The 24,250-nt window shown below is 31.2% G+C and overlaps 3 protein-coding genes across 4 annotated transcripts; 1 reads left to right on the plus strand and 2 right to left on the minus strand.

The window, feature by feature from the left end:
• The first annotated feature begins 1,494 nt into the window (after positions 1 to 1,494).
• Positions 1,495 to 5,857, plus strand: LOC103499007 (chromo domain-containing protein LHP1-like). Of its 2 annotated transcripts, none has more exons than XM_051078990.1 (6): positions 1,495 to 2,203; positions 2,371 to 2,396; positions 2,495 to 2,581; positions 2,701 to 3,528; positions 5,238 to 5,298; positions 5,400 to 5,857. In XM_051078990.1, the coding sequence occupies exons 1-6, from the start codon at positions 1,856 to 1,858 to the stop codon at positions 5,445 to 5,447; spliced, it is 1,398 nt and encodes a 465-aa protein (XP_050934947.1). In that variant the 5' UTR covers positions 1,495 to 1,855; the 3' UTR covers positions 5,448 to 5,857. The 2 variants fall into 2 exon arrangements, with proteins under 2 accessions (XP_050934947.1, XP_008460094.1); XM_008461872.3 differs by having other exon boundaries at positions 1,498 to 2,203; positions 2,701 to 3,495.
• Positions 5,858 to 7,653: 1,796 nt separating this feature from the next.
• On the minus strand, positions 7,654 to 10,023 carry LOC103499009 (50S ribosomal protein L3, chloroplastic). Its single transcript, XM_008461874.3, has 2 exons — positions 9,254 to 10,023; positions 7,654 to 8,103 (listed from the first exon to the last, which is right to left on the minus strand). Exons 1-2 carry the CDS (start codon positions 9,843 to 9,845, stop codon positions 7,814 to 7,816), a joined length of 882 nt encoding a protein of 293 aa, XP_008460096.1. The 5' UTR covers positions 9,846 to 10,023; the 3' UTR covers positions 7,654 to 7,813.
• Positions 10,024 to 11,676: 1,653 nt separating this feature from the next.
• On the minus strand, positions 11,677 to 17,611 carry LOC103499008 (MLO-like protein 1; the record flags this gene model as incomplete). Its single annotated transcript, NM_001297445.1, is given in 13 exon segments — positions 11,677 to 11,898; positions 12,483 to 12,543; positions 12,636 to 12,703; positions 12,796 to 13,005; positions 13,430 to 13,470; positions 13,960 to 14,009; positions 14,126 to 14,214; positions 14,302 to 14,376; positions 14,950 to 15,044; positions 15,243 to 15,303; positions 15,405 to 15,521; positions 16,973 to 17,241; positions 17,431 to 17,611. Coding segments are annotated over 13 exon segments (1,539 nt in total), but the record flags the coding sequence as incomplete, so codon positions are not given.
• Positions 17,612 to 24,250: the final 6,639 nt, after the last annotated feature.

The raw sequence follows: 24,250 nt of genomic DNA on the forward strand, positions 1-24,250 counted from the left end.
GTGCTGTGTTAAAATTTCTAGGTTCTGTTGCCTGATTATTGAATCTCATAACTAGAAACTTTAAATAATTGGGTGTATATATTTGTATCTTCATAGGCAGTTTTACACTAAAATGTCCCTTTGGCTAAATTATAAAGGAATCTCAATCAAAATGATGTTATCATTTAGCTCTTACAAAAACTGTTTCTACAAAATTATTTGGCTTGTACACGCCACATCCAACTCTGAGTTTTCTTTTGTTGTTTTCTTATCTATTTTCAAGGATGTTTTCAAAACACCAATGAAATATTAAAAAAAAAAAATGAAAAAATAATTTTTCTTTTTTTTGGAATTTTGATTATAAATTTAAATGGTTATTTAAGAAGTATAGGTAGGTTAAAATATGTTACTATGTTTGCATTGAACTTATGTCACTCTACCATGCAACGCAACTTTCAACAAGTTAAAGGGTTATTGTTCAATTTTTTTATAACTATAATATACTTTTATCTAGACAAAGTTATAGTCAAGATTTTATATTGTTTTGTTTAAGGTTTATAAGTTAAAGCAACTTTTTCAATCTAACGAGTTTTTATTTCAAATAGTCTCTAACATACTTCTAACTTCTGAATGTTGTGTTTGTCTGGTTCTTGTATTTTGAAAGAAGTTTTGTATTTTGAAAGAAGTTTTTGACACGTCCTCCTTTTTCATTTTGTATCAATACACCCATTTTTAAAAGAATTGGGTAACGATCTAACTTTGAAATAGATTACATTAATGGTTAAAAAATATATATAAAAAAAATCTATTAGAAAAAATATCACGAATAAATAGCCACGTTGGTATGTTTTTATTTAAAATAATAAAACAAATGCAGAAGTAATAATATTTACTTCTTACTCCAACATGATATATAAAAAACGAAGAATATGCCAAAGCGAGCTTATCTTAGTTAAATTAGCTTGAACTTCCTCTCCGGTACTAAAAAGATACGAAGACTATTATATAACATATATTTTTAAAATAAATAATAAAATAAATCTTCAATTCAAGTCCACAATTGCTCAAGTCCAATTAAATGAATTAATATTAATTTACAAAAGTGGGTCAATGTGATTACTTTTAGTGTTGTTTACTTGTTATGCATTTCTACCAACACATGGTCCAAAAATAAAAGTTGCAGTCCGATTGACGAGCAAAAATTGGTCAATGTGATTGCATTTGAAAACTATGTGTTACCGTTGTTTGAGTTTGTGTTATAATTACGTTTGTAGAGAACCATTCCAAATTATAATGCTAATTATAAATTTGACAAAATTCAATGATTTTAGATAAGATTATATTTGTGACTATGGTTCATTAAGTTTGATTATCAATATATTTGTGACTATGGTTCATTAAGTTTGATTATCAATGAAATTTAACCAATTTTCATGACGAATCTGTTAACATGGCCCTAGTGTGATGGAATATAAATCTCAAACACAAAGTTCATTCAGTAGTATCAAACGGAGAGAGAGATAGAAAAAAGAAAAAGAAAAAGAAAAAAGAAAATCAAGTAATTTCCCCCTTTCAATTCACGCTATTATATCATCATAATCTACAATTTGTTCCACCAACAAAATTAAAGTATCACCGCCTTGAACCCCAAGAAGGAAAGACTGGAAATTTGGAAAGAGAGGAAGAAACCCATATTTGATTTTGGCAGAAAATGGGGAATTTCAATATATGATTCACATAGAAAAGGGGGAAAGTTTAATAAATGCGGCAGCTCAGTCTCTTCAGTCTCAGCTCCCTTTTGTAGTGACATTTGTCTTCGTTTTGCAAAAAAAAACTCTTTGAGCATGTGTATTTTTTAGAGAAAGAGGGTTTTAGGATGAAATGCAAAGGGGGAGTAGGGAGGAAGAAAAGTGCAAGCCCTTCAATGGAGGTTGTTGTGGGTTCAATTCAGGACGCCATGGATAGTGGTGAAGTTCATGGAGGCAACTCGGATTACGCTAATGCGAACATTAACAATAATCCCATTAATGGCTCCGAGCCTTCAAATTCCCATTTGACAGAGACCCATCAAGATCAAAACCTAGAAGAGCCTGATGATGATGATGGCGAAGGGGACGAAGAAGATGAACAAGATGGAGATGAGGCTGCTTTTGCTTCTCAGAGAACTAATCTCGATGATGGGTTTTATGAAATTGAAGCCATTCGTCGAAAAAGGGTTCGGAAGGTATTCAATTTTACTTCTACTTTGTTTTCTAGTTTTTTTATTTATAGTTTAGCTTTTTTCCATTTGGAATGTGAGAATGATCGGTTTATGAAAGTCTGTACATTTACTGATTTTGGGGATTTCTTATTGTGCTGCTTTGCTATGGGAATGATTGATTGGGAAAACAGGGCCAGCTTCAGTACTTGATCAAATGGTAATTGTCTCATCTCAACTCTGTTGTTCGTTTACCTTGGTTTCTTTGAGCTTGAATGTGATAACTCAGATTACTAACCAAACCAAGCTTTCCTGAAGGCGTGGCTGGCCGGAGGCGGCTAATACTTGGGAGCCCTTGGAGAATCTCCATACATGTTCCGATTTCATCGAGGCGTTCGAACAGAGGTATTCTCTTTTATTTACTTCAGCGTTATTTTGTTGGTAGCTGGAGGAAGCGTTATTTGGCATGCTATGGTGATGAGTCTATGCTACAATGCTGTTGAACTTTGATTTCCTTTGTGAAGTTTAATGACGGGAAAACAGCGGAAACGGAAGCGAAAACATGGGGTTGTTCATACTCAAACCAAGAAAAGGCAGCACCAGCAGCGAGGCAGTTTTTCAGCTTACAATGTCACAGATGTTGAAATCAGTGTTGTTGATCAACGTCTGCCCTCTGCTCCTTTGAACTTGTCTAGCTTGACTAATCCTTATGCTCATTCACAATCACTAGTTTATAATCACGAAGGAGAAAAGAATGGAGATGTGACTGCTATTGAAAGAGGCAAGCAAACCGATATTGATAATATGGGCAGGAATGCTACTCAACGATCTGAATGGAAGAAAGATGAACATGAGTATGACCCCAAACTCAGTGAGCTTAAGGCAACAGTATTAACAAACATAGCCGTTACCGATAAGCATGTAATCAATGTTCAAGATGCCAGGACAACAGAGAACAATGGCTCTGCAGCTGGTCTTTCTAAAGGTGCCTTTGTGGAACCAGTTACTGATAATCGGTGCACCGGGGCTAGGAGAAGGAAGTCTGGTTCAGTTAGAAGGTTTAGACATGATTCAACTTTATCTGAACTGCCTAGGTCTCAAAGTGCAGAATTGACATTAGCTGTTGTAGAATCTGGTGTCAGAGTGGAACCAATAGGGGTTGAGAATTCTGGATATCATGGAGAAAGTTTAAGTCGTAATAACAAGACAGATGACGCCAGAAACGAAACGAGTATCATCAAGATTATTAAACCGTTAGGGTATTCAGCTTCTGTGTCAAACAACATGCAGGATGTGTTGGTAACTTTTGTGGCCATGAGGTATTACAGCTTTGTCTTTCCTCTTCATTTATGGTAAATGAACTTCTCCCCATTTTTCCTGAGTGTGGATGCAAAGTTTATAAATTTTTAATTTCAACCCTATTCTATGAGCCATGAGGTGGTAGGATGAATACAAAACTTCAGTTTCCATTTCATGCATTGCCAAATATGTATAACCTCATTTAGAGAGAGAGAGAGAGAGAAAATCAAATTGAGACATTTTTGAGTTCTTTTAAAAGTAAAGGATAGGGGCATAAGCAGGTCATTTTTGGCCAAATCTAGCATATCGGTTTGAGAAAATTTCAAGACCAATACTGAAACTGATACTAAAAAAATGGAACCAAGGCCATCTTAGCTTTGTTTTTTCACCTTTTAATCCATGTAGTTTATAATAGATATCCTCTATTAAGAACACAATTTATTAACTCTGAGGATGTGATCTAGAATACTTCTTTGCCTGCATGTGAATTTCTAAAAGAGATTTGTTTCTGCTTTTGTATATCTTGGAAAAAATTTTAGTTATTATATGGTTTAAGAAGTAAATGAGATTATTGATTCCAGCCACCTAACTAGGGTATTAAAGTCACCAACTATTAGTTTCTTCTGAATCATTAGTTTTGAGGTTTTTCTTGCATGTTATGTATTTCAATTTTGGACATGTTTTTTCATGTACCTCTTAACCAGAAAATATATTTTCTTGTGTCTTGTTTCCAGAAAATATATTTTCTTTTGTCTTGTTTCCTTTCTGTGGTGTGTGTGGATTATTTGATTGGAAATTTAGTGTCTTTTTATTTAACATGAGTAAATTCGAAATTGGACATTTTTCACATTGCTAGAGATTTTTTTTTTTTTTTTTTTTTTTTTTTTGAGGGGGAGGGAGGAGTTAAGTACTCAAGCATGAGATGGCAATGGCACACCTTGGTTAATCTCATAGGCCATACTACCAGTGTTAGGAAACACTAAACTAACATTCTAAGGAGATGATCACTACCATTTGAACGCATGGGGTTATTTCTTATTTATTTGATACAATTTTCAGCCGTTTGACTCCTTGTTGATTAATCCTTTGGAATTATTTCTTGTCCTAACAAATGTTTAAACATTTTGTGCATAGTGTTTGTCTTGCATAGATGTTCAATTAGCCAAATGTATAATATGTATTAGGTTCTAAAAGATTCTAGGTTAATAACAAATTTAGTCCTTTAACGTTGGAGTTGGTCTCTTTAAAATCTGAACTAGGTGTTCATTAAAAAAAGAAAGTAGACACAAAATGCAAAGTTCAGGTGTGAACTTGTAATTTAACCAAAGTTCTATCTAAAGAACATTCATCTTCTAAAACACCTGGTCAAAATATTTCCAGCAGTCTTTAGAAAACCTATATACAGTATCAAGCTCTTTTCTAAATACTATATTTCCTGATTGAACCTTGTGTTTTTTCTTGAAATAAAATAAACATTTCTAAAATAATTTTTGAACTAAATATTCATGCTACTGTATATTCCATACTCTGGTACACGAAAATTGTTGTGCATCATTTGTGTCGGAAAACTGATTTCTGATTACTGTGAAAACTAAAAACATGTAAGTATGACTCCTTTGAAATATATGCTCTCAAGCTTGTTATCGAGATAAACCAACCCGTCTTGGGAGCCCTGTGCTTCTGACGTTTATGGATGAAAACAAAATCTCGTGTCTGTCTCTTCCATTACTAAATGACAAATTTTTTTGTTTCGATTTTTTAGGTCTGATGGGACAGAAGTGGTGGTTGACAACAAATTTCTCAAGGCTATCAATCCCCTATTGGTAATTGGTTTTGTTCTTCACTGTATTATGCTTTTGAACTGCCTTTAACAATGCCTAATTGTTTTTCCTTCGATTCTAACTGTTGTGTTAACTAAAATCAGTTGATCAACTTCTATGAGCAACATCTACGCTATACTACCAGATCATAAATTTCAGATCTATGAACGGTACGACTTATCAGGATCCCTATTTTGTTAATTATTTACACTTTAGATGCATTTGTACTGCCTCTTGGTGCTCAAGATCGATTAGTAAGGAGATGGTTAAGCAAGATCTGCAAATATTTAGCCATAACAGTATCCTTTCATCTACGGTCAGGCTGTGCAGAACAGAGATTAGAAGTAAGAGGATTATAATGATGAAATTAATGTTTTTTAAGTAACTGTCTTGTTCTAGGTTTTGTACATATTACCTTTCTGTGTCAATCTACTTGCAATCAATGCACTTGTTTAGCAATGGATAGAACTGATTATAACCTTTGGAAGGGTCCTTAGGGAATCAATGCTATAGTTATGTTGATTGCATATATATAATAATTTTTCTTCTGAAGTTCGAGAAAGATGCGATCCTATGTTTTCTCAAGGGTTTTCCATTCATTTTGGTGCATTCAAGGACATCATGTCAAAGTTACCCATAAAAGAGCAAATTTTTGTTAGAGATGGAGAATCAACACTATTTGTTGTTTACATAACTAGAAGGATCGATTGGTGCTCTTTGCTTGTGCTTGCAATGAAACTGTGCAGCCATGGTGAATGTTAGGTTCAATATGGCATTTTAGTCCTCAAATATTGTGTCCTGCTTAGCGGTTCCCTCTGTCTCGTGTTCCTCTCAACCCAGGCAACACTGCAATTTGAAATGTTCAAAGCAACCGGTAGTCGCCATCCCTATTGAAATTTTTTGCATTGTCTCTCTCTTTTTCACTCTGGTTTTGGATTACTTTTCTGGTTTGGTTTTTATTCGAGTATTCATTGTGAGGCTAAAATATGTAGGCTAATGTAAGGCCAAGATGGTTGGTTTATTGGACAAAGCATATTTCTGTCTACGTGTGTTGGGCTTTGAGAGCTTGAATTTGGAAGATGAGAATAATTTTGTGAAACATATGATATGCTTGTTTTCAGAGTAAAGGGAATGAAGTTTTACAATTGGAGTGAAGGATTTACACACCATTATAGTTTTTGTAATGTTTACTTTGAGATATATTTGTTTCATTTTTAGTTTTTCTCATCAACATCTAAAATTAATTCACAAGCTTTATCATTGAACTTTAGATTGGTTTCTATTTGGTAACTGACCACAAAAATTGTTTAATAAGTTTTCGATTTTGCGTTTAATTGTTTAGTCCCTCAAGTGGGCCCTTTCTCTTTTGTTCAAGTCTTTAACTTTATTCCTTATGCTCTTATTCAAAAGGCTATTGATTCTATTTCTTTTGCACCTCCATTTTTTTGTAGAGAATGTTGCGATTAAGTTTTATCTCTTAAAAAAAAATCATTTAGGCTTTCGATTGTGTACAAAAGATTTCAAAAAATTATTTTTGGTCTGATGGGTCTTTTATGTTTCTTTTTTTTTTTTTTCTTTTTCCCTTTCTTTTCTTTTTCTTTGAGGTTTAGAGGTCTAATATGTCATTTTCATAAATTTTCACAGAAAAAATCATGTTAAATAAATTTCAAAATTTTTGAATATGTTAGTGAGTTGTTAAAAGTGAAATATAGAAGCTTGTAATTTGGAACCACAAAGACGCTTTTAGAAATTTAGGATTAAACAAAGTTAATATGTGTTGAGAGATTATGAAATGATCGAGTATTATTACTTTTTATGTTCAAAGGTACCCTTACAACTTGTTTTAAAAGAAGTCAATATGACGAAGATCGATTGGCATTTTATTAAAAAATAAAAAAATTAATAAAAATTGATGTAGCATTTGGGTCAAGTTCGATTTCTCCAACCCTTTAATTACGATACCTTTTGAAAAGAAAAAACTAGGCTAAAACTACGCTTAAATTTACATTTTTAATCACATTTTTCACAATATTAAGAAGAAGCATAATCTTCATCCAAAGTATATGACTACCAAAGATTCCATGTCATTTTACTTAAATCATTCCAATCATAATTGGAGAGAGATTAAAACTTGATCATTTAAAATTTTAAAGAAGTAAAACAATTGAAGGAATAAATTCTAAGGGGGTTGCTGTATCCATTTATTCCGCCTGGTTTAAATTTCCAATTGCCAAACATAGAAATCATGATAATGCTACAAAACAAAGCTACTTTAGGAACAACATTTTTCTGGTATATAGTACACAATAACCTTAATAAGAACAACTTCTCAATATATCAACAGATGGATGCAGCCAATTACTTGTAATCACCAACTGATGTAAAAACTTGGAATGGATCAAACATTTTCTGGAGAACTCAACTGTTAACTTATCATAATACAAATAACCAGTTGAAGAGATACAACAGCTCAAGAAACAAAAAATGAAAAAACACAATTCCGACAGATTAGCTAAAGCTAGTTCTTAGGAATGTTCTTTCCTACTATCTTTGCAGGAGCTATACGAAGAAGGTTTCCTGGTTTACCTGGGACGGCTCCTTTGATCATCACAACATTAAGGTCTTCATCGATCTTTACAATCTTGAGTTTTCTGATCTTTCTCTTGGTTCCTCCCATCCTTCCAGGCATCTTCTTTCCCTTGTAAACACGCCCCGGTGTAGTTCCTGCACCAATCGATCCAAGTGCCCTGTGACTCTTTGAACCGTGGCTCATTGGACCTCTTTTGAAGTTGTGCCTCTTGATTCCACCTAGAGAAGAATTATAGAGAGAATGATACAAGAAACCAGTTAGAGAGCAGCGATGAAAGGAGATGGAGAAGACGTAAAATGGTTAAAATCTAGGTTAAGTTATAAAGAATATCTAAACTTCGCCATTTGTTTAAAAAATACTCTTGCTATTTCAAGAGTTGCAATATTACTTTTGACTTTCTGTAAAGTTTTCAAAACTACCTTAGAAGTAGAAATGAATTGTGAATAAAAATTGAGACCCACGACAATGGAAATTTGGATCTGTCACACCATTAGGTCACTGCCACAATGTTCCATGTACAATTTTATCCAAAATTCTAAAGGATTTCTACTGTATGAGTACTTTTTAAACCTTCAGAAAGATCAAAGGTTATATTGTAATTTTTTAAGGAATAAGAGTATTGGTGAAACAAACTTTCTATGTATTCTTTTTCTTCTAAGTTTATAATGATGTTGGGTCTTGTAAATCAAATCGTTATATAAGTTTGCACATGAGGGGTTTGAGAACATATTTAATGACAAAAACCTACCATAAAGTTTCAACTTAAGCTCTCATGTCTAATGGTGATCTAATAGAGCATCAGATGTAAGCACAATCTCATGGAGTCTAGCATGACAAGGGATGACGAAGAATGAGTTTTGGAATGAAAGCTTGTCAACCAATATACACGGGCACATCCTTATACCCACACAAAATTAGCAAATATTTGCACACATAAAACTATCATATCCTCACATTCAGCACTTGGGGAATGGAAATCTAAACAGCTTCTTTCATGGAAGACTGGTTCAGGCTTTGAATAGCATATCCCATTGTGCATTCAAACAACAAAGTTAACAATGAAAATTCATGTTTAATCCTTCCTGAGGAAGCCTAAGTTCAATTCTAACATAGTGCAGGCACAGAAAAAAAAAAAAAAAAAAAAAGAACAAGACTGTTTCTGGCTTTCAGGTTGTATGTCATTGGGAAAACAAACAGCAAAAATATCAATGAAATTTGATGTTTAATCCTTCATGTGCATGCCTAGATTCAACTCCAACATTATGCAGACACAGAACAAGAACCATAAGCTCCAAGGAAAACCCGAGGCAATTCCGTATCTATGAAATAAAAACAGATTTCAAACAGAATCGCAAAAAACTCAAAAACCTTGAAATCCCTTTCCAATTGTAGTGCCCGATACATCAACCAGGTCCCCCTCCTTGAAAAGTTCATTGAAAACGAGGCGCTGATTGGGCTCAAATCCATCAACAGACTCAAGGCGAAACTCCTGCAAATGACGCATTGGAATTGCTCCAGCTTTCTCAAGATGCCCCAATTCCGGTTTCGTCAATTTTCGATCCCTAACCCTACGGTACCCAACCTGAACGGCACTGTAGCCGTCAGTCGCCTCCGTCTTAACCTGGGTGACGATGTTGCCTTCCTTGAAACCGACCACCGTGACAGGGACGACCTTGCCATCTGGTTCAAAGAAGCTCATCATACCGAGCTTAGTGGCCATAACGCCAATGCCAGCCTCCATGCTCATACAAACGGAGAGGCCATCGCTAGGACGTCTAGTGGTTCTCCGTGTTGGAAAATGGAAACGAAGGTTGTTTTTGTGGTGGGATTTCAGAGGAAGGGCGAGGAAAGAAGTCCTGAGTGTGAGAGATGAAGAAGATGAAGAAGAAGAAGAAGGATTGTTAGTGAAAATTGGATGTTTGGTTGAGGCCGAAGCTGATGAAAATGAAATGATAGACATTTCTTCTTCTTCAAAGGTTTCAATGATTCATACGATGATGATGATGATGATGATGATGATGAAGAAGAAGAAGAAGAAGAAGAAGAAGAAGAGGAGGAGGAGGAGGAGGAAGGAAGATGAGGAAGGAGGTGGAGGTGGGATTGAGAGGACTGTCCCGTTTTTCTTATCCGCTTATATTTTCCCTCCATTGTTAAAAATAAAACATTAATAGCAAGATAAATGGTAAAAAAATAAAAAAAAAAATGAATTTATTTTGCCATTTTGCCATTTAAGAATTTATTAAATGAAAAAAAAGAAGTGTTTTTATCATTTTTCCATTTTAACATTTCGCTATATTTAAATTTAAAAATATCTTTAACTATATGTGTTCACTCATATACCAAAAATTCTTAAAATTTGACATCACTCTTAAAAGTATCGGAGAAAATGGATAACAAAAACGAAAAAATTTATAAGTAAAAGTAGTGTCTATAAGCTTAATCTTCAAAAACTAAAAAGAAAAATCAAGTCACGAAACATTGCCTATTTTTTAAATTTATATTTATTTTGTTATATATTTAACATGTTTTTTTTTAACCAAGTGAACATGATGGGGTTAGGGCTACAGTAGAACAACTAAACACAAATTTGAAAATAAGAGATTCAATGAAACAAAGTCACATTCATGTTTTGAATATATAGTAGCAAATTCAAAAATTATCTTCTAATGTACACAATTTTTTTAGATGTGTTTGATTTTTTATTTTTAAATTATAAAATTGATTGGAGCGGAAGTTCGAAAAACCGATGTCAATGAAAATATTAGAGATATCGGTTATATGGAATATCGATGGAAATATCGAATCAATTTTATTCATTATTTATATAAAACGAGACAAATAGATTATATTGTAAACGTGGTGGTAGCATAAATTTAAAAATACGTCCTTAAATTTTTAAACCTAAATCACCCTTATTCGTCTGTGCTTAGACTTAAAGAAAATGTTCGCTAAGTTTAAACCTTGCAAAATTAGAGGACAACACCTTATATTATCTACATATTTAGTTGATAAGAAACTTGTGAGATCTTAATATCAGATTTTAATCATCTATCAAAGCTCTTGAAAATAGGTTAGCCTAAATTACTATTTGATCCTAGATCTTGGAGCACGTTCACTTTCAAATATCCAAATTTAATCCCTTGCTTCTAATAAATCTTAAAATGAGTTCTACCCTAAGTTGATAACCTTTTTCTTTTTTTTTGAAAAAAAATGATTACTTTGTATCCACCCTTCCCTCGTAAACTTTGAGAACAAATTGATATTTTGTTGTTTTTAATGATTTTTTGCTATAACCAACAGTCGGTGTTTTTGTTCTTATACCCAAGCCCCCTTGCATGCTCCAAAGCCTAAACCTAAGAGCACGGCAAACACTAATTTTAAGATTTATTGAATGTATAAAGATTAAGTTTAAACTTTCCAAAGTATAGAGACTAAAATAAAATGAACCAAATAATAAGCGAATCAAATAGTTAAACCCACAAAAAAACCTCCAAATAACAAAACGAAATTTGAGCACATCAATAAGAAATATGATACATTTTTGTATACTCTTACAAGGTGAACCTAAAGAAAAAACAGCATCGCAATTCACAAATACAAAAGCCTAGGATAGACTATCAATGTGAAACAAGATACAACTCATGGATAAGATTGTTCCAAGGTAAAAATTTTACAGTATAACAAATAGCTTCGACGTTTCTCCTACGGAACGGGGTAAGCATAGAGGTTACTGTATAATACAACTCTAAAAATGGAGAGAGAAAAGAAAGCTGGCTACCTTAGCTTTAATGAGTTGATTTGGAGTCATCAGGCTTAATTTCTTGAGGTGCAGAAGCCTTGCGCATAACATTTCCCAACTGAATCCCCACAGTTGAACCACCTTCCTTGACTCCTTGACTGGAGCCATCAGCAGCTGCTCTAAGTCCCTTTCTTTTCTTCACCTTCTGAGCCCAGCCAACTAGCCCTACTTGTACATGTTCATCAAAGATTGCTTTCTTGAAAGAACTTCCCATCTACAATTCATTGAATTGGCAAACAATTAGTCAAAGTTGATGAGACACCGAGACACTAAGTTTTGATTTCTTTTTTCTTGTTTTTTGTTTCTCATTTTCTCTCTTTTAATAAAGAAAAAAAAGAAGTGTATTTGGTAACAGTTGTGTTTCTTGTTGTTTTTCCTTTTAACATGTTTGTTGGGATCTTGTTTTTCTTTTTTTTGGTCTGAAAATTTTAGTTGAAAGTAAGTCTTTAAAACTAAATGTCAAAAAGATTATGATATACTTTTTATATAATTAGTGTGCATCTGAAAACTAAAAGAGGATAAAATTGTTTAGAAAAAAAACAGAAAACAGAGTCAAGAAGCTGGATTTTGTTTGTTTTCGGTGTTAGAAATGAGAAACAAGAAAAGGGAACAATCGTTTTTACTTCCTATTTCTCAAAAACTCAAAAAGAAATATGAACATTATCAAACGAGCTTTAGTGACTCAAGATTCTCGTCCCGTTGGGTAATTAGAACAAAGCTAAAAAAGTAAAAACAATCAATCGAATATATTAAAGAATTTGATTATAATAAGCTTTCATAATGACCCAATAGACTCACCTGAGTGACAATGGCGTAGAGCGGAAGGGTGCTGTAACTGCAAAGAACCTGGACAAACACCCTGATCCAGACAATATTTAATAGGAAATTAGTGGCCATAATTACATGTAATTATTTTGCAGGAAAACCAAAAATATAGAGTTTCTGTTTTACCCAATGATGAGCCTTGGAATGATATAGCGGACTTGTCCCATGATGCACGAGTCAAATCCATATTGAACCTAGAAAAATAACCAAGCATGGCTTTGCGTCACAAGTAAACAAAAAATCAACAAAATCACCAGCAGATGGTGTCAGTTTATTGCTTGCTTACCCATATCCAGAAGAAAAATCCAATCTCAAAAGCATTTTGGAAAAGTATGAAGTGGATCAAGAAGAGAACAATACGAGGACGTTGAAACCAAAAGTGATCATCAGACGGTTGGACTACTAGATCACCTTCAATTGCTACGTGCTTCTCTGCAACCTCATGAGCCAGCTGGGTTATCACATGTTCCAGCTTCGTTCCCACAGCAAGCAAAAGCTGGAAAAAGAGGAATAATGATCATCTCAAATTAAATGGAGAAGAAATTAATAACAGAATTTCATACAGAAAATGTAAAGTTAAATGGATAAAAGGCATTTTGAAAGTTCGTAGGGTGATTTTACGAATGCTCATGATGTAGAAGTTCCTCTAATTACTAGATTTGTATTTTTCTGTATTTTCTTACTTTGATTTATCAATATAATCTCTATTTTCAATTCTCAGGTTTCTACCAGAGAGATTTTCACTCGCAAACCACTATTTAAAACGTCCAATTGCCATCTACAAACCTTCATGATCTTATAAAGAATTGTAAATTTCAGTCAAGTTCAAGTACATAACACACAGCTATATTAGCAACAAGATGCAAACTCACACACAATTTTCATTCAGCAGATTTGTGAAGGATGATAGAACTACTTACAACGAAAGGAATGAATGCTATCCAGAAATATGTATGCCAACCTGCATGAGTAAAAAGAAAATTTTCAAATTAACATTTTTTTACGGACAATAAAGTGGAAACTTGTCCTAATATATAATGCACGTAATGAGCTTCATAGCAACTATTCAAAAAGGTTTTTATCAGAATTCAGAAGGGTACAGTTTTATATATGAGATATTGACAGGGCGACTCCAGTTGAGCAGCAATGGTGGTACGGGTTTAGAATGTTTGGAGATATCCCCAAAAGTTTTTGGTTCGAGAATTGTAATGAATTATGATGTTTGGAGATACACTCTAGGGTTTAAGATTCAAGTTGGGGTAGAAAACTAATTTAAAACCCTTGTCCTCCGAAGTTGGTGAACCATGAACACAATGTAAGGAGAGATACTATTGATATTCTGAGAATTAATAAAATGAATGCAGCAACATATTTGCAGACAATCTTGTGGCCATTATTTGATATTAAATTTAAGGAAATGAAAAATACTAGCGAATCAAAGAAGTCGTACCACTGACATTAAGGAACAAGAAGACAACCACGAATATCCAAAGATACCAACTGCAGCAAAAATTGTAAAAATGAGAAAACCGGGGAAAAGAAAAATGACAGCTACAAAATAGAGAAATCCGGCAGCTAAAAATAAAAGGGTATTTTCAGTCTCAAATATTACTTGCCTGATTCCAACAACATGCTTGAAGTCATCTTCAAGGGCACGTATCATGTACTTGTGAAAATTAAACTTCGGATTTCCCCTGCAGTGCGTCTACAGCAATGAAACTTTTATTAAACAGTCTGCGAGTGAAAATCACATCAATATACAACAATGAAGAGTAAATCCAAGATAGCTTACCATAATGAAACCAAGCCGTAACGTTGCATAATCTGATTTTGTTACAGAAGCATAAAATTGCTTGAGAAAGGAATGCTGAAGGAAAACCCAATAAAGAGTGTCAGAACAACAAGCAACGACTTTTAACATCATGACAAATTTTTATTCCAGAAGACGCATTCAACATTATAATGCGGACCTACAGAAAGCATGATAAACATAAAAATTCCCTGGGAGTATATTTTTTCCAAACAAGTTACAGGACGTAACCGTTGGCTTTTGATTATCATTCATTTCCCAAACAGGCCATGTTGTAAATTTTCCATGAGTTCTACATGCATTTCTTTTCCTTTGCTTAATACACATACTCATAATCATCATCTAAATAATTTTTCAATTTTTTCTCCATGCACAATTATATTATTAGTTTTTTGGAAACGCATCTTCTAACTTCAAGATGAGCAAGGAATTCATTGCTTTGCCTTGGAATGCACCTTGCAATTTGAACACATGTCCATGGTATTAGAATTTGCAAAAAAAATAGTTATGACATGAAACTTGTAGGAACGGGGATGTGAAGAAAAGCTAAGGGAAGAGGCATCCAACATCAAACAAAACAAGATTGAAGGCAGAATGATAGAATTGTGTTAAGAAAATGATTTGACCTACCAACCAACCAAGAAGAGCTGAATCTTTACCAAAGCCCAAAAAGTGGTCTTTGATAAAAGCATGTTGATGGACATGAGTGACTTTTGGTTTTAGAACTGCAAAAGCATCGGGATTAGAATAAGACCAAAATAGACATTAGGTGACCCAACAGAGAGCTTTCAAGAGCAAAAGTAAACTAGTGTTCATTCAATCTCAATGTTTTTATGGCATTTGATTTATACGGGGATATATGAAGAATTTAATGATGATATACATCCAAAATGATCAAAAAAATATAAATGTTAAATGGTTACCTTGTTCAGTATCATAATTCTCTTTTGCAATAGAATCCTCCCAATGCTTCCACTGGCGAATCTATATTCATTACACACAGAATTAAAAGTTAAAACTGAGATTAAACAGTCAAGTTATCCTGTAACAATAGCTATCAGAAAATACGCCCACTAGTTGCTAACCTTCAATCCTCCAAAAACTACAGTGAGAACGCAAAATGTTACGTGGACGATAGCTAGGATGAAGATAAAAATATGTAGATGATGCAATGCTTCGAGTGATAGCAATGGCACCTTATTCTGGAGAGGAGAAACATATAAAGGAGAGACGTCAAATTATAAACAATTTATTATGACTAAGATATGTGCAGAGGCAGACTTATGAGACCAAGATAATGTCAGACACCAGCAGGATATATGTGTGAAAAATTGTGGATACCACCTCAATTTCCACGATAAAAGGCCATAAACGTATTTCCAAATGAAAATCATTATTTTTCAAGAATTCTTCGGTTTCTTTTTCTTCACATTAACACAAAAAAAAACAGAAAGTCAAATAAGACAGATAATTGGGGGGGGGGGGGGGGGGCAAATACAAGGGTTGTTTTGTGGAATGTCTATCGATCTTGAAATCTTGCTATATTTATAAAAAAATTCAGTCGTTTTGCCATTGAAATAATTTCCCAAACAATAACAAATTTTCCAATATTTTTGTCCCCTAAAACAATTTCACTTGGAATAAAAAAAATTATATTACAATTTATTTTCTCCCAAAAAATATTTTAAATTAACCATGAGGCCATTCAAAGAGTAAGGATTACAAAAATATTTACAATTTTAGTTTAAAAAATTATAAACAGAAATAGGATTAGGCAAGGGTTTTGATATTGTGCTTGGCAAACCTATTTTAGAACTGGAATTCAAAAAGATATTAAAAAGAGGGGGTAAAACACTATACTAGAACCTTTTTTTACACTTGGAATGAAACTTGGTTTCAATTTAATATGAGATCCATAGGTAATATCCTCTCTTTTTCAGAGAAAAAGCTAGAGTATAAACTTATAAATCAAAGTAAGAATCTTTAGCTTTTTCAAGAGAATCTCATACCCCTAAAAGCATGAATTTGATCTCTGGTTTTTTGGGACACACAAGTAAGGTATCATATAACAAGGGGGCACATACAAACCACGCATAATACAGTCTTCCCCCCCCCCCCCCCCCCCCCCCCCCACACACACACACACACTAAGAATGAGGTAGAATGATTCTCATTCCTTAATTGACAAGTAAAAGCAGACCCAAAGTTTACTTTCTTCAAATTGGCAAGTATTCTATCCTAGCAACTCTACCTCGTGTGAGGGTGGGTACAGTACAGTGATATAATAATTATTTTCACCTAACCTTTAAATGATAGCCCGATGTGTTATCTATTCCTAAAACCTTGAAGCAGAGGGAAAATAAATATTCTATTTATTAAAATAACAATTAGGAAGAAAATAGAAATAAAATTTATGTCGTATTTCAGATCTCTACGCTGTTACGAAACAAACGACCAAATTCCTTCTAAAATTTCCACAAAACTAAAGGAATTTCGAACATGTAAAATACCATCAAATGCATAAAACAACAAGCAATGAACAGAATCAAACAACTCCAGTACTATGTTCAACTAAACATTCATTCAATACATCATCCAAGCATAAATGAGCATCAATGGCCGGCATAATAGAAATGGTTAGGTTAATTTTCACCTTTTTGGCACAATAACCAGCCTGTGAAGCAGATCCCTCAGCAAGAAGCCGTCTGGCCGTACCAGAAATACTCGAAACAAAGAAAGTTTGAAAATGCTTCGTCGTTGACGAACCGGTTTCACCTGAGGGCGAACCATGTTCAGCTTTCGGTTTATCCTTCAGATCACACGGAAGTAAATGTTCGGTCAAACTCTCAGGAACACACAATTTAGAGATGGTGCCTTGAAATACAGTGAGCAGAAGTGAAATGAACCCCAAAAGCATCAATTCTGCAGCATCCAGATAGCAAAAACAAGGACAAGAGAATCAACAATTGAAACAGTAACACAGAGTAAAATTCGGAAAGCAAAAAGGCAAAAATTAAAAGAAGAAATAACACACACACACACATACACACACAAAAATGAACAGAAGAAATAGGAAAGGAATATGGATTCGGATTCAGAATCAAATCGAACCTTCTTTAACTTTCTGAAGAGCTTCATTGAGCGGCTTTTGATTCTTGCTTTTGAGGTATCTGCCGAGAAAGTGAAGAAGACGCTCTAAGGCGAGGGAAATGGCAACGATGACGGTACATACGGCGGCTACAACCCACGTCGGAGTGAATTCCAGCGTCGTTCCTTCACCTCCGCCGCCCATTTCGGCTCCGTGTTCTTCTCTGAGTTCACTTCACTCGGGTCACCGGATAATTTAATCGAAAGAAAAATGAGAGAAAATCCTCCCGAATTTCTCTCTAGTTTGAAAGCTCAGCGTTGTTCGTTACAAACTTCTTCTCTCTAAATTTTTACATCGATTTATATTTATATCAACACATCCCGGATTTCATTTCAATTTATTTATTTTTTTTAATTCTCCACGTCGCTTATTTCTTTATTTAATAATTCTTACATTGGTTGAGATTTTAGAAGACATTCTACGCGCCTTCTTAACTAATCTATTTTGTTTTCTTTAACCATATATATATATATATATATATATATATATATATATATGTATATATATATATATATGTATATATTTCAATTCATAATTTCATAAATGAACAAAAATAAAAAATAAAAAATCTAAAAGAGAATATTGGTGTAAGCTAAACTTTTACGAACTAAGAACAATACTCCTCCAATAAGCCTTAGTAAATCTATTGATTAATGAGTATTTTCTTTTTTAGGCTTTCTTTTAGTGAGTATTGTTTTAATTGTATTTTAAATGCCTAAATAAATTACGAAGTCGGAACACAAATAAGGTAATAAGGCATCCATCAATACTATCCATAATAGGAATAATATACCATTTCCTTTTTCTTTTTCTTTTTGTTCATATTAGCATACCAAATAAAAGCCTTTCTTTAATATATATATATATATATATATATATATATATATATATATATAGGGTTTTCTTTTCTTTTTTTTTCTTTTCTCTTTTTGTTCATTGGTTTATTTTTCAAGTAATTTTTTTTATTAATAAAATTAGCAAGACTTCGTCGTATATTTTACTAAAATTAAAATTTATACTAATTTTACCAAATTATAACTAACTCTATTAAATATTTTTATATTTTAGATTGATCTAAAATATCTAACATGCATCCTATATTTTATGTTTGGTTACTAATTAAATTTAAGTGTAACATCTTTTTTTATACTCTCCATTAATATGAACACCTTTGGTAAATTTTAATCAAAGTATATGATAGAACTCTTCAAAACCATACCTACCGGATACAGTCAAATTGTGGAAACTAATGTAACATATGTACTCAAATTATAATTCTTAAACCTATTCAAAGTCATTTAACAAGCAGAACAAATAAATCGAAATATACAATTACTTTCTAAAAAAAAACGTTTCGGGTAACACAAAAGAGTTAGATATTTACCAAATTAAGACCAATTTTGAGTAGTAAATGGTTAACTTATTATTTTAATTCATGTAATTTAAACTTTGTTCACTTTTGGACTATGTATTTTCAATATATAATTCTTAATTTTAGTCGGTTTATTGTTGATTTCTTTTTTCCAATTTTTCCCTTTGTTCTGTGTTAGAATTTTTCCGATAAGTTAATTAATAATTATTTATTCAATTTCTATAAAAAAAAAACTATGCGGCTAAATTTAAGATTTATTATAAGTACCCAGATTAAAATTGAACAATTGTTGAACAAAATTCAAAATATGAAAACTAATAACATGTTTTTTTATATAAAATTTGGCTATGATTGCAAGTATTGTACTGAAAAATACAAATTATTATTAAAAAAAAATTACGAGGATTTTCAAATATAACGTAATTAACAAAAAAATTTACAAAATATAGCTTTTAGATTTTATCAATGGTATATTTAATAGATATTAATAGACTTCTTCTAGCGGTGTTTATTGTTTATAAAATTTGATATTTTGTTATTTTTTTTTAAAATATACTCGACGGTTTTGCCATTTTTAATAATTTTTTAAAATATTAAAAGAAAAATAGACTTGATTTTTTAAGATATAAAAATAAAATAAAATAATGAGTATATAAGATCTAACACATCATGGTGAGATTTAATCAAACTTTAAAGGTTAAATGATTTTAGAAAAACACATTTTATTTACCAAACAACCGTTTGAATGGTGGGAACTCAAATTATACTTTTTAAATCTGTTTAAAAGCTTTTGCTTATACGAAAAAGGAAATCAAATAAAAATATACTTGATAGAGTGATGATCGATGAGATTTCATGAACTAAATATTTTACTAAACCTAAGTCAAATCCTTATCAATGGAATAAAAATCCTACTGTATATAACAAATACTCCTTGATATTATTTAAATAATTCTCAATTTGGCCTTTCTAACTTCTCAAAAATTTTGAAATACTATACCATGGATTGAAATTCAAATTAGATTCAATTTGATTTTTTGTTTTAATTTTTTTTAAAATTAGATGTTGTTTCAAGGTTATTGCCATGAAAATAATAAGTTTAATGACATGTCATTTTTACCAATAAATTTAACTTAGGTTTTTTTTTTTTAATTAGGAACTAAATTAGGAGTTCGTTCAAAATTAATTTAAAAATAATATAAGAGTTGAAAATTTACATTGTATTTATGGATATGAATGTAGCTCAATTGATTATGAAATTTAAATCTCAACTAAAACATCGAGATTCAAAATGTGCATACTCACGTGTGGTTGAATTAGAAAAAAAATGTAAAATATTTTAAATTTATCAAAGGAAATAAAAATTTGAAAATACAAAAATACTAATCACAATATCCATTCAAGGGGAATTCATGGAGTAGATATTTTATTGAAGTAAGATAAGTATTAGCAAATAAATTAGTAACTAATTAGTTCAATCAGTATCCTTAATTTCTTCATTTAAGTAGTTCTCTTGTTTGGTTGTTGACCTTTTGAAACCTTTTATGTTCACTTGTTAATTAAAGTTTCTCAACCAAATCATTTCATAAAATAAAAAATGGAATCAACAAACTTATTTATAAATAAAAGGAAAAGCTACTTAATAGTTAATTGTTAGGATTAAATACATGTCATTATCGAAATTCAAGCTCCATTATAATAATCGTTTAATTCATGAGAATTTTTCTCTCTATAATTTTTAATATTTTCTTATATCCTAAATATCTAACATAGCTTACACACGTCATGACTAATCTAAAATATTTTTTTAAAAGTTTTTTTTTTCATTTTTTAAAATTATAAAAAATATTAAAATGGTTAAAACTATAATAAAAAGAAGTTGAGTGAATTGAGAATGGTTGAAAAAAATCCATAGCCAAAGGATCATATTTGCAAGTTCACCGATATTTTTATATATTTTATTTATTTATGATGTATAGTAAAATTGTGGATATGTTTGAGAGTGATTTTGAAATTTTCATAATGATTCTAAAAATAAATCATCTGCAAAATTAATAAATCTAAGAATAAATCCAATCCTTCTATGGGACAAATTTATCTCTAACATGTAGATTTTTTATATATTAAGAACCACTAAAAATCACATTATTCATTTTAAGTATTGTTCAAAGTTTTGTTGTCATTCCTCTTAATTTGCATAAATGTTGTTTGATTTAAGGCTCCCTTTTTGTAGATCGTCAATGTTACTGTGTTGCTCATGTTATAGCTTCTCATGCTCGTTGTCTTAAACGTGTAAAAAAATCTAGTTTGAAGACCCATCCTTCATGGGTTTATTTTATTTTTACTTTCTAATTTGTCTAAGTCTCAAGTCCTCCCACGAATACGTAGAAGATGGTAAATTCAAAGTTTGAACACTTTTTACCTAATAAATTGAAAATTACATCGTCTAAATAACTTTAATGATTATTTAATCGACCAAAATATAATAATTATTATCGTACTTTTTTAATACAAAAAAAAATCAGAGAGGAAGAATTTGAATCCAAGCATTTTCTTTTTTCTTTTCATTAATTGAGTTAATATGTTTGATTTTTAAAAATATTGAAGAAAAATAAAATACTTGGGAAAAAATAGCTAAAAACGTGTTTTCCGTTACAACTACAAGTATGAGGTTACCAAGAAAAACAAGAAAGAAGACGTGTTTGAAAAAGGGGTGGTGGTGGTGGTGGTGGTGGTCCATCTCCGTCCCCACCCTCACGTTGTCGCGTCTCGTAGACCAATCCGCCGTCGATTTCGATGATTAAATTCCTTTCTATTAAATATTCCAATGCAAAACACACTAATAACCAAAAACAGACAAACACTTGTGGTGGGAAAAGTCTTTCCTTTCTTTTTTTTTTTTTTTTTTCTCTTTCGTTCTTTCTCCTTTTTTACCATTTTTTTTCTTAGAGACAAAAACTCCACTAGAATGTGGAAAAATAATGGATTTTTGTTGTAACAAGACCATTTTTTAAAAATATATTTATTAAAATTGTACTTTTTTTAAAAAAATCAACTTTAACCTAAATTTATGTTGACTTAATAAAACATTTTTTTTTAATTTTCTAAGATTTTTTTTAAATAAATTTATCGAGTTCCATTCTGTTTTATATGTCACGTCAATATATTCTTAAAAATAAAGTTTATAGTATTAACATTTATAGAAGTCCAATTTATGATGTGAAAAAAAAAGTGATATTCTAACGATACTAAAAACATTTGATTTGTCATTTTGTTTAGATTAAAATTTAAAGGTATAGAAATATTTCGTTTACGTTTGAATTAATTTTAACCTATAGAAAAGAAAATTTTAAAATGAGTATTATTTTTGTTTTTATTAAAAAGAAATTATTTTATCTTTTATTATAACTTTTAACTATTAATGATTAATGAGTATTAATTTTTGAAAATAAATGTATTACCAAGAAAAATAAGACAAACTTTATATCAATTAAACTATACTATAATATATAGCTTTGGTTTTTCGATAAATATATTTTAAGAATTTTTGCAAATTAAGAGTGGAAACATAGTTCTTAAAAACATAAATTAAATAATGAAACTATAATTTGAATAGTAGAATTAAGTAGATTTCTTTAAGCAATCAAATGCAGAGGAACAATATTGTTGATTACTATTTTCTCTTGTTTTTAACAAATGATTAGAAGAGAGATGGTCACATTATATTATATAGTTTGACAAATTTGTACAGTAATAAATGAATATGAAAGAAGATTGATGGCATTGTTAGGTCCCATCCAAGTGGCCAAGTGTTTGCTTTCATTGATGTCCAGAGAGATTGATCCATAACCATCAATGTTGTTGTTTGTATGTCTCTTCCGGGGTTAACTATAACATCAATCACTTGTAAGTTCTATCCAGCAGGAACCAAACCCTCATTCATGGAATACCTTAAGAATTGACATTCAAAGTTTATCACAACTTAAAAAACAATTTCTTCAACTTTGTTTAACATTAGAAATATGTAATTTTTATTTTGTTTGTTTAAGTTCAACAACCGTAGTGATGGAGGATTGAATCTTGGATCTTTAGATAGTGATAGTGATAATAGTAACAATGATAGACAATTATAGATATGACACTAATAAAAACAAATGAATCGAGTGAGATAAGAAAGAAAATAAAATGAGATTTTATATTTTTCTAAGCAGTGGCAGATCTAGATAAGATTTTAACTTTAGTTGAAAAAATGGTTAATAGATAGAACAAAGTAACTATTAAACTACTTATAAGTATTGGAAATTAAATAGTTTCTTTTATATATATATATATTATAAATACTATATTAAATCCGTCAAGATCTCTACGAGTCATCATTAATTTTCTAACTAATAGTATGTTTAGATTACATTTTCAAGTGTTTAATTTAAGAAAACAAGTTATTTAAAAATAATAGAGTGTTTGGAAGTTACTCAAAATAGTTTTTTAGTGTATTTTAAATCATTTTCACAAAAATGAGCTTGGGAATGGATTTAAACAAAAATAAGTTTCTTGAAAAACATTTTTTTCTTAAGTCAATTCAGGCCATAAATTAAGGAAAAAAAATAGAGATTTTCATATTTTTTAATATGAGTTGAATTGTTTGGTCAAATTCAAAAAACAAAACAAGTTTTCAAAGATGAATTTTTTTTTTTTTTTTTAGTTTTCAAAATTCGACTTGATTTTCAAAAGTATTCGGTAAAAGTTTGACAACAAAATAAAAATCGAGAGATAAAAAGGAAATATATACAAGTGTAACTTTTAAGGTAAAAGGGATATATATATATATATATATATTAGCCTTATCAAAATTTAATGAAATGTATTTAAATTATAAGCATATGTTATATCACAATGTTGTGTGTAATTTTGAAAATAAAAAGATAGATAGTCATATAGAAATAATTAGTCAAGAACATGGTGGCCTCAATTGGGTGCTCCTCTTATAATCGACACCCACGAATTGATGTTTTTGGAGTCCCACAACACAACACAACACAACAAACCTAACTGCCCCATCAAAATGCTTTCATATCCTTCAACTTTTTAACTTTTATTTTAAATAATGAAATTCAAAAGATTTGGATAAATATTATCTCAATTTTCCTCTCCATGCCACCTTCTTTAACTTTTTCTTCTATTTAACAACAACAAGTTTTGTCAAATCTAGAGGCCCACAATTCTGCATGATATTAGACCAACAACTTTATACTTTATTATTTTAAAAAGAGTTAATTATGTTTTTCATCCTTATAAAAAAAAAAAAAAAAAAAAAATATATATATATATATATATATATATATATATATAATTTGTGTTGGTCAAGATCCATATAATTAGATGAAAAGAAGTTGTTTATATTTTATTCTTAG

This window comes from Cucumis melo, chromosome 11, assembly GCF_025177605.1.
Source record: "Cucumis melo cultivar AY chromosome 11, USDA_Cmelo_AY_1.0, whole genome shotgun sequence".
Classification (NCBI taxonomy): Eukaryota; Viridiplantae; Streptophyta; class Magnoliopsida; order Cucurbitales; family Cucurbitaceae; genus Cucumis; species Cucumis melo.